Raw genomic sequence first — 11,640 nt, 5'->3', positions numbered from 1 at the left:
CCCCTTCCCTTCCTTTCCCCTCCTTCCTTTCCTTTCTTCCTTTCAACAAAACAAAACAACACCCCCCCATACATACAAAATCTCATGTTTCCTAGTCTAGCCTAGAATTCACTATGCAACTGAGGAACTCCGATCCTCCTGTCTTCACTTCCTGAGTGCTGGGATTACAGGTGTGCACCACCACTCCCAGTTTATGTGGTGCTGGGGAGCTAATCCATGGCCTCACAAATGCTGGGAAAGCACTTTACCAAATGAGCTACCTCCCAGCTCTCTCTATTTCATTTTGAGACATAGTCTCATGTAGCCCAACTGGTCTTGAACTTCCCATGTAGTCAAGGATGAGTTTCAACTCCTGATCTTTGTCTTCATCTTCCAAGTGCTGGTATTACAGGCGTATACCTCCATGTCCATGTTGGTGAAGATGTTCTACACACACAATTTCTCACTAGGACACAGACATTCTAAATGTAAAATCTTCAGAATAAGGGAAACTCTAAAGGTCTGTTCACCTAGCCAAGTGAAGAAGCCAGAATCCCTGCCCAGTGGCTGAAAATTCTGACTCTGCACTGCAGTGAGAAAATAAACACCTTTTGGAACACACAAAACCTGCATTTAGTTCTCATCCTACTGGGGCCAGTAAACAGATTCATTTGGTGAATGGGTGTAACATACAGGAAGGTGTGACTTCAGTGCCTCTTGAACATGGAAAGGGTCTGAAGGTGGGTATTAGACTACTGCTTACGGCCCTCCAGCATCTGTCTGTGCCTGTTTCTTTTGTTACTGGTATGTAATGAGGCAAGTGCAGACAAAGGTTATGGAAGATTCTATAACAACCTGATAGGGGATTTTATATCTCTTTCACCAAAAACTATTTCTATTTGGAATCTATGTTATTTTTTATAGTAATTCACTTAGCTGCATCTTACTAGCATATCAGTCTGCCAGTGAGGACCAAAAGATTTGTAATAGTCCATAGAGTTTGAAAAGTAGTAAAATGGCCTATGACCAAACCACTCTAAATGCACCCATTCTGGTCTGAATCATAAAATGGATAAAAGAACCAAAACCATCCATTAAAAGATACTGCAAGAATGACAGGATTAAGACCCAGTCTGGGAAAGAATGTATTTTTTTTTAACAAACAATTCAGTTTGTGGACTGGGGATTTAGCTCAGTCATAGAGAGCTCTCTTAGCATTCATGAAGGCCTGGGTTCCATCTCCAGCACTGCATAAACCCAGTGTGGTGGCACAAACCCACATACATATTCATAGCCAGGGGGAGGTGAGGGCAAGAGGATTCTGAGTTCAGGATCAACCTCAGCTACCTAGCATGCTTGAGGCCAGCATGTACTACATGAGACTGTATCTCAAAGAAAGAATCATGGCAGGTGAGATGGCTCAGTGGATAAAGGGTCTTGCTGCACAAGCCTGACAACCTGAATTCCACCCCCAGGATCCACACGGTCAAAGGAGAAAACTAACCCCTGCAAGTTTTCCTCTAGCCTCCACATACACTCCATGGCACATGCCCACCTAAACACATATCATGTACATGAACACTACTGCTACTACTAATAGTAATAATAAGAGGAAACAGAAAATGAAAAAAAAAACAGTTTAATTTGTGTATGTGTAGCCAGGTATGGTGACACATGCTTTTAATCCCAGCACAAAGGAGGCAGAGGCAGGTGGATCTCTGTGAGTTTGAGGCTAGCCTGGTCTACATAGCACGTTCTAGACCAGGCAGGGCTGTATAATGGGCCTGTTTCAAATAAATAAATAAATGAACAAATAAATAAACAAACAAATAAATAAATAAATAAATAAATAAATAAATAAATAAAAATGTGTGTGTTACTGGAGATCAAACCCAGGGCCTCATGCATGTTATGTAAGCACTTTACCACTGACCTACACTCCTAAGCTAGGAAAAAATATTTATAGCACATTAATCATGAATATCCTATGAAAAAACTTTCTATAATATGCAAATAGCCATTTCAAAGCAATTAGCAAAACTGGTAAAATATTTTGGCAGAATTTCACATTTCAAAGCCTGATTGTCATGTCATGAGTACTCAACTTTACTACCATTGTTGAAATGAATATCATGATGAAAGTCACCAAAGAACTGTCGCAGATGGCAATCCTAAGGGCTGGGGACACTAAACAGGAGCTGTGGGTGTCCCTGGTGGGAGGGGTGTAATGATTAATATTGATTGTCCACCAAAGAGGCCAGATCTGTGAGAGGTTTTCTAGACTGGGTTAACTGAGGTTAACTCACTCTAAATGTGGGTAGCACCAGTTCATGTACTGGGGACTGGACTGCATAGAAAGGAGAAAGCAAGCTGAGCATTCTGCTGTTTCCGATTGCAGATGCTTCCTGCTCCTTCCCACTTGATGGACTGTATCCCTTTCCCCTGTGAGCTAAATCAACCCTTTCTTCTTTAAGTTGTTTCTTGTCTGATACTTGGTTACAGCAATGAGAAAAATAACTAATTCAGAGGCCCAACTGATTAGACTTCCCATAGGAAACACTTCGGCAGCAGCCAGTAACGCCGGACCGGACAGGCACACTGTGTGGCAGAGTCCTACTCACAAGAACCTGTGACTAGATGCTCACATGAGAGCCAAATGATGTGGATGACACCGGATAGGGTATATATAGTTCCTGACAGCCACAAAATGAAAACCAGCCAAATGTCCCTTCCTGCAGACTGGACACACAGTGCTGTGTCACACTAGGGGTAATAATCAGCAGTGGTGACAGACAACAAACCACAGCTCAAGATGATGTGAGTGGATTGCTGAGACATGGCTGTGCTCCAGGAACTGCCATGGTTCCCTCATGATCTACAAGATGTTTGAAGACCAACTGTCCTATACCTAATGCCATAGCATTAGGTATAGGCCTGGGGAGATTGCTCAGTGGTTAAAGCACTTGCCACAGAAGTATGAGGATCCAAGTTCAGATCCTCAGAAACCCACATAAATGCAGGGTGAGCATGGTAGCCTACCTGCAATTCTAGACTGAGCAGAGACAGAACAAGCTGGCTATCAAACTAGACATATCAGTGAGCTCTGGGTTTGACTGAGAGACCCTGCCTCAGTGAATGGGTGGAAGAGCCATGGAGGATGATTCCTGACATCAACTCAGACCTCCACATGCATGTGTAAACACATGCACATGTAGCCACACATGTGTGTCTACACACTTATACACACACGAAAAATGGAAAAACAATATATAAATGTAAATAAAAATAAATAAATATTACATAGATAATGTCACAGCACTGTAACACTGCAATCATTGCTGCCTTGTAAAGCCAGCTTCCAATTAGTTCCCAGGTGTCACGAAAGGTCAGGAATGGGTCCCTGGAGCTGTCTTGGACTGAGAAGAGCTCTGTATAATTAGGGAACAACTCAAGGTCTGGCATGAGGGCAAAGGTGTAGGGGGTCTCAAGCATAGGTGTGTGGTGGGGCTACCTAAGGTATCCTAAGGGGTGTTGTAGTGCCACTAGTATGAGGTCCAGGCCTGGCTATAAGCAGAGACTGTTTTTGTTGCTGGGGAAATTGCCAAGAGTCTGGTTGGAAGAAAGGGTGCAGAAACCTCAGACCCCCCCCACCCCCGTGGCTGTGTGTGGGATACAATAGGAATTTCTGAGGAATCAGATCAGGTTGTAGTCACTCAGAGTCTACCAGGGCTCTTTTAAGTCTCAACTGAATATTGAGACTCACATGAGTGCACAGGACACACAGGTGTTCTGAAAGTCCCAGCCAGGGAGCAAGCAAGGTGCCAGGGCAGGGCAGGGCAGGGCAGGCCGTTCTCACCAGTGGAACAGCTCTCAAAGTAAGCCATACTGCCTGCCTCCCTCTCCACCATCATGCCTGCTCAGTACAAGGAAGCAGGACTCACATGTGGTCTGGATTCATGCTGTTTAGAAGTCCTACACAGTCACTATGGGGGCTGTGGAATTGGCTCTGTCAGTAAAATGCCTGCCTCACAAGCATGAGGATATGAGTTCAGACCCAACATAAAAACCTGGGTTTTTGCTTCTAATCCCAGCGATGAGGTAGGACGTGGAGTCTAGCAGATCCCAATAGGCTGGTAGACCAGATAGTCCAGTGAAGTTGGGGAAGTTCCTGGCCAAAGAGGGATCTTGTCTCAAACAAAAGGCAGAAGGTGCCTGAGGGATGACACCAGAGATTTTCCTCTGACCTCCACATGCACACACATGAACATATGCCTGCACACACATGTGTACCCCCACATATATGCACATGCACACATAAATACACAAATGTTACTATGTCAGTGGGAACCCACAACATAGCTCTTGGAGTCTCCACAAGGGTCATACCCAGACACAAGGATCACTACACACACAGAGGAGCCCAAGGATGGCTTCCTTTTATGTATTTGTTCACAATCCTCCTGACCCTGGGGTCATTTATCAGAAGTCGTGTTGCCTCGGTAACCACTGCTGATGTTCTGTCTTGAGCATTTTTCCAGGGAAATAAGCAAGAAAGTTAGTCCAGTATCAACTCCATCCATCCTCAGAAGAGAAGGGAGGGGTTGTTAACCCTTCACCTCCAGCAAGAAGATGCAGTTCAGTTATAGATATACATTTGAAATGCTCTGAGGACACCCCCAAACAGAAGTACTGCCAGGGGAAGACCTTAGCAGGAAGGGCTGAGCTGTTCTCAGTGTTGGCAGGGGAGAGGGACCACAGCACATAGTCAGAACAGCAGCCATGTATGGGCTGCCGTGAGCAAGTAGAAGTGGCCAGCCCAGGGTGCTTACCTTTCCCGCAGGCCTGTACCAGGCCATACCACTCTCCACAGCTGTTACACAGTAAAGTGAAGGCAGTTTCTCGATGACCTGCGATGGGCCCTGGGGCACACACGTACAGTAGTTCATCCCCCATCTCCAAGCCAGTGCGACCCTGGAGGATGGTGTGTGGGAACGAAGGTGGGTCTCCACATGGCCTCTCTGAGGAAAAGGAGTAACAGTCAGCTTTTCCAAACTGTGATGATTAACCTTGATTGTCAACCTGACAGGATGTAGAATCACCATGGAAATGAACCTCTGGGCATGTCTGTGAGGATTTTCTAGATTAGGTTAACTGAGGTAGGAAGACCCACCCATAATGTAAGTGGCACCATTCCATGGGCTGAGGTCCAGGACTGAATAAAAAGGAGAAAGGGAGCTGAGCACCAATATCCATCTTTCTCTGCTTCCTGGTTGTGGATGTGGGAGCCTCAAGATCCTGCCACCATGCCTTCCCCACCATGATGGACTGTACCCTCAAACTGTGGGCCAAAATAAACCCTTCCTTCCTTAAGCTGCTTCTGTCAGGTACTTTGTCCCAGGAACACATTAAGTTACTGATACACAAATAGTACAGAACTTTTCAGCCTGTGAGAAAACAAACTTTAAAGAAAACCCACCCACCCCCACCACCTGCCCACCTACACCCAGAACTGATCCCAGGGGCAATTTCTCATTTAACCATGGACTGGCAGAATGCTGGGCACAGAAAAAGTATTCAAAAAATACTTATTGGATGACTCAATGTGGTACCAAACACTCCTGTTTGTATTTTAAAATTGCCAGATGACAAGACCTTCTGATGTCTCCTTGAACGACCTGCCTAGCAGCAGGTCCTTTTTCCTTGTTTGGATAAAGGAATAAGTGTGCTGTCAAAAGAACTGCATACACACAAAGTGTTTATTATATGCATATTCACATAAATACATATATAACATCGGCATGATAGCTGATTATAACATGGTTATCAGTTCAGTCAGACAAAATAAATATATATGGCAGTGTTTATTATGCAAACATATATACATAGATGTCTATCAACAGATGAATGGATAAAGAAAATGTGGCACATGGGGCTGGAGGGTTGGTTCAGTGGTTAAGAGCACTGGCTGCTCTTGCAGAGGACCCTGGTTTAATTCCTAGCACCCACATGGCAGCTAACACCACTGGTAACTCCAGTTCCAGGGGATCCGATGCCCCCTTCTGGCTTCCTTGGGCACTGTACACATGTGGTGCATTTACATACATGCAGGCAAAACACTCATATACAAAATATAAAAATAAAGTATTAAAAAAAGAAAATGTGGTATATATACACAGTGAAATTTAATTTTTTTCTTCATGTGTATGTATGTGTCATGTGTGTGCTTGTGTGCATGTGTATGTGTGTGTGTGTGCATGTGGCAGTTCAAGGTTGATATTGGGAAATCTTCCTTGATCTCTCTTTTACATATTTTTACATATTTTGGGGGGGGGTATTTATTTTTATTTTAGGTGTATGAGTGTTTTGTCTGCATGTGTGTTCATGTTGTGCAATACCCACAGAGGACAGAAGAGGGTGATGGATCCCCTGGAACTGGAGTTATGGGTGGTTGTTAGCTGCCATGTGGATGCTGGGATTCAAACCTGGATTTTCAGCAAGAACAACCAGTGCTCTTAACTGCTGAGTCATCTTTCTAGGCCTATCTTTCTTGTTCTTTGAGGCAGGGTCTCTCAGTCAAACCCAGAGCTTGCCAATGTAGCTGGTCTCCCTAGTCAACTTGTTCTGGGAATCCCATCTCTGCCTTCCAAGGCTGGGATTACAGACAGGTTGCCAGATCCACTTGGTATTTATGTGGACTCTGGGGACCCATACTTTACTTCTCGTACTGTACAGCAAGCATTTGAACAGCTGAGCCATTTCCCTGGCCCCACATGGAAATTTTATGCAGCCATAAAGAAAAGTGAAAATATGACATTTGCAGAAGATACACACAACTGGAAATCATTATGTGAAGCAAAATAAGCCAGACTCAGAAAAACAGATATGGCATGTGTTCTCTTACATGTGGAACCCAATCTAAAATTACATGTGTTCATAAAAATACATATAGAGGGACTGGAGAGATGGCTCAGCAATTAACAGCACTGGCTGCTAATGCAGAGGACCCAGGTTCAGTTCCCAGCACCCACCTGTAATTCCAGTTCCAGGGGTCTGATGCCGTCATCTGGCCTCTGTGGACGGGCATTACATGACATGGGTGCACTTACATGCAGGCAAAACACTCATACACATAAAAATGAAAATAAATAAATAATACATGTAGAACATTTGTAGATTTAAAAATTTTTAAATTATATTTATTAATTTTGTGTGTGCATGTATGTACATGTGTGTGAGTATGTGTATGTCATGGCACTTGTGTGGAGGCCAGAGAGCTTTGGTGGAGTCTGTTCTATCCTTCTATCATGTGGGTTCCAGGGGTTGAACTCAGGTCATCAGTTTTAGTGGCAAGCTCCTTTACCTGCTGAGCCATCTTGCTGGCCCAGTATTTGTATATTTTTAACACATATGGGATTGACTGTATATTCTACCCAGTACTTTGCTTTTTTGGTTGGTAAGCTGTTTCTTTAAAGCATTTTAGATTTGCAGCAAAATTAAGAGTTCCCATATACCCACTTTCCTCCCACCTCAAGCCTCCTCTACTCTCCCTGACACACAGAGGGATAGTCCTTACCATCTCTGAACCTACACAGACATACCATCTTCCAAAATTCAGTGTCCTCCATGGTTCATTTGGAGTTATACATTCTGTGGGTTTGGACAAATGTTGCATGACGTGTATCCTCCACTGTAGTATCTTACAGAGTAATTTGCTGTTGGTAAACAAAGACCTGCGTTCAATCCCCAGAACCCACACATAAAAGCTGGGTATAGTGGTGTTCTCTGGCCAGCAAGTCCAGCCCACTTGACAAGTGCCAGGGAAAAAAGAGAGAGAAAGAGAGACCCTATCTCAAAAAACAAGGTGAACAGCACCTGAGGATTGATACCCCAGGTTGTTTTCTGTTCTCCACTCATGTGCACACACATAGGCGCATGCACACACACCTCTACACCCACACAAAACATCAGTTTTGTAAGAGCTTGCCAAACTGTCTTCCAAATTAGACATGCCAATTTTTCATTCCCACCAACAGTGAACAAGAGGCTTGTCTACACCCTTGCAAGAACTTGAGGACATCAGTGCTTTGGATTTTGGTAGAAATGTAGTTGTGATGGTTAGCTTTAACTGTCAACTAGAAACAACCTGGAGTCACCTGGGAAGAGAGACTCAGTGAAGGGCTATCTACATTGGGTTGGTCTGTGGGGGAACTGTCTAAGTCAATTGATGTGGGAAGACCCAGCCCACTGCAGGTAGGCGGAGATATACGTAAGGGTGGAGAAACAGCCGAGTACAAGCAAGCAAGCAGATGAACATGTATGTATTCACTCTCTCTCTCCTCTTGATTATGGATGTGATGTGACTAGCTGTCTGAAGTTCCTGCCTTGATTTCCCTGCTGTGATGAACTGTAACCTGGTATCATGAGTTAAAATAAACCCTTTCTCCCCTAAGCTGTTTTTGGTCAGGGTTATTTTAATCACAGCAACAGAAATAAAACTAGGACAATAGTGCTATCTGTTGTTTTCTTTGTGAGTTTCTGATGACACATGGTATTGGACATCTTTTCGTATGCTAATCTGCCATCTGTATAGTTTCATCGGGGAAGTCTCGTGTCCATTTAGAAAAAAACCGGCAAGTTGTTTGTTATCATTGTTGAGTTTTGAGAGCTATTTCGCATGACAATTCTTTATTAGATGTATCTTCTGCAACATTGTCCCCATCCTGTGGCATGCCTACTCTTTCTGTGAGCACAGCCTTTTGCGGAGTAGACTTTGACTTAATTCACCACACTTATCAATTACGGATCATACCTTTGGTGCCATGTCTAGAAGATCACTGCCATATCCAAGATCACCCAGGCTTTCTCCTATGTTACTGCTAGGAGTTTATACCTTAGCATTTTATATTTAGCTCTGTGATCCATTTTGAACTAAGTTTTGTGGAGGATTTAAGCTTGGCTTGTGGGTGTTCAGCTTTTCCAGCACCTATGTTGATAAAACTGACTTCACTCTCGTATTTTCTTTGTTCCTTTGTCAAAGATCAATTGACTGAATTTCTGTGAGTCTCCTTCTGAGATCTCTTTTCTGGCTCATTGATCTATTTTCCCCTGAATACCTCACTCTCTTGGTTACTGCTTTAGAGCAGTCCTGAAGTCCAACCGTGTCAGACAGCTGACTTTGTTGTTCTTAAAATGAGTTGACTGTTCTGGGTCTATTAATTCTATCATCTATAGCAGCTGCTTATATCCATAAAATAACATCTGGGGATTTGGGCTAGGGGACTGAATCAAGAGGTCAACTTAGAAGAAATATATTGACAATATTGTCTTACTATTTACACGGAATATTTTTCTATTTATTTCATCAGCATTTTTTAGTTTGCCTCATATTTGACCGTTTTTTAGGTTTACACCTTAAAATTTTACTTTGGGGGCACTACTATAAATAATGTATTTTGAATTTCAAATTCCACTGTCTACCGCTGTTATATAGGAAAGCAATCAATTAACTTTTGTATATTAACCTTGTGTTCTTGTTTCATTTCTGTGGCTGTGATAAACTATCCTGACAAAAAGCAATTTATGGAATGAAGGGTTTGTTCAGCTTACAATTCCAGGTCGCGGTCCATCACTGAGGGGAGTCAAGGTGGCAGGATCTTGAAGAAGCTGGTCACATGACAGCCATAGTCAAGAGCACAGAAAAATAAATGCATGTGTATGGTTTGCTTGCTTGTGCTCTTCTCAGTTTCCCCAGTTTTATATAATTCAGGAACCATCCCTAGGGATGGTGCCATCACAGTGGGCTGGGGCTTCTCATATCAGTCAGTTTAAGACAATCCTCCAGAGACATGCCCACAGCCAACCCAACCTAGGAAATCTCTCACTGAGACTCTCTTCCCAAGTGATTCTAGGTTGTGTCAAGTTGACAACTAAAGCTGATTATCGCACCTTGTATCCTGCAACCTTGCTATTAACAGTTCTAAGACACTTTTGTCAATCCTTTTGGGTTTAGGGTCTGGAGAGATAGCTCAGCCAGTAAGGGCACTTACAGCCAAGCCTGACGACCTGTGTTCAATCCCTAGAATCCACATGGTGGAAGGAAAGAACCAACTCCCACAAGTTGTCCTCTGACCTCCACACTCAAGCCATGGCATGTGCCATATACATATGCACAATAAGTAAATAAGTAAGTAAATAAATAAATGTAAGAAATTATTTGGGGGGCTGGAGAGGATGACTCAGCAGTTAAGAGCATTGGAACTGGATTTGGTTCCCAGCACCCATATGACAATCATCCAGAACTCCAGTTCCAGGGGATCCAACACTCTCTCCTGGCCTCCGAGGGCATCGCATGATATGGGTACACTTACATACATGCTGACAAAACACTCATACACAAAACTTTTTAGAAATAAAAGAATTGTTTTGGGTTTTCTACATAGACAATCATGGTATCTGCAGACAAGGAGAGTTTTTTTAGCTCTTCTTTCCCACTCTGCCTTTTATTGCCTTCTTGGATTAGCTAGGACTTCCAGTGTGATGGTGGGAAGCAGGGGTGAGAGGGAATGACTTGCCTTTCCTCTGCTCTTAGTGAGAAAGCTCTAAGTCTTTCACCATTAAGAGGAACATTAGCAGAAGGGTTTTTTCCTAGATGCTGTTTGTCAAGTTGAGAAAGTGCCTCTCTATTTCTATACTGATGAAAGTTTGTTATTATTATTTTATCATCAATGGGTGTTGGATTTGGTCAATTGCTTCTTCTGCATCTGTCAATACAGTCATGTGATTTTTCTTCTGTAACCTGTTGATTTGATGAATTATATTAATTGCTTTTTAAATGTGAAACCAGCCATGCATACTTAGGTAAATCCCACTTGATCATAGTCTGCAAATGTGTGTGTGTGTGTGTGTGTGTGTGTGTGTGTGTGCGCACGCATTACATGCATGGAAGTGTAGGGGTACATGCATCTGTGTGTACATATGCAGAGTTCAGAGCAGGTCATCAGGTGTCCTTCTCTATAACTCTCTACCTTATTGTCTTGAGACAGGGTCTCTTATTAAACCTACAGCTGCACTTTGCTGCTGGGCTGACTGTTCAAAACCTCCCAGGATCCTGTCTCCATCCCTCAATGCTAAGGCTGCAGTATGTACAGTGAAGTCTGGCTTTTTACATGGGTACTAGAGATTTGAACTCAGGTCCTCATACTTGCAGAGCAAGTGTTTCTATCCACTGAGCCATGTCCCCAGAACGCTCTATGTAGCCCAGGCTAGTCTCAAATTTATTATCTCCCTGCCTCTGCCTCTCTGGAGTGCTGGGATTCCAGGAATATGCCACCACACCTGGCTCATATAATTCTTTCTCATATCTTGTGAGATTTAATTGGCTAGTATTTTGTTGAAGATTTTTACGTCTATGTTCATGAGATATATTGGTCTGTAGTCCTCTTTTCTTGGAATGTCTTTGTCTGGTTTTGGCTCTGGGGTAATAACAGCTCATGGAATGAATTAGGAAGTCTTCCTTCTGCTTCTAACTTGTGGAAAATTTTGTAGAGAATCAGCATAATTTCTTGCTTAAATGTCTGGGCCCATTTGTGCATGGCGCTGTTTCAGAAGGTCATTATTTATTTGATTTCTTTAACAGATATAAGCTTAGTCAGATGATTTCTT

General features: G+C 43.1%; 1 protein-coding gene across 1 annotated transcript in view; it reads right to left on the bottom strand.

The window, feature by feature from the left end:
* The window catches only part of Susd5 (sushi domain containing 5), a 66,746-nt gene that overhangs the window by 21,569 nt on the left and 33,537 nt on the right, over positions 1-11,640 (bottom strand). The window contains exon 4 of the mRNA XM_008833432.3: positions 4,809-4,997. Within this exon, the coding sequence (XP_008831654.1) occupies positions 4,809-4,997 (189 nt within the window). The remainder of the gene's footprint in view (positions 1-4,808; positions 4,998-11,640) is intronic.

The sequence above is a fragment of the Nannospalax galili genome, unplaced genomic scaffold (assembly GCF_000622305.1).
Source record: "Nannospalax galili isolate Female #2095 unplaced genomic scaffold, S.galili_v1.0 scaffold1176, whole genome shotgun sequence".
Lineage (NCBI taxonomy): Eukaryota > Metazoa > Chordata > Mammalia > Rodentia > Spalacidae > Nannospalax > Nannospalax galili.
The sequence above is the reverse complement of the archived record's forward strand: the minus strand, read 5'-3'. Positions and strand labels throughout refer to the sequence as shown.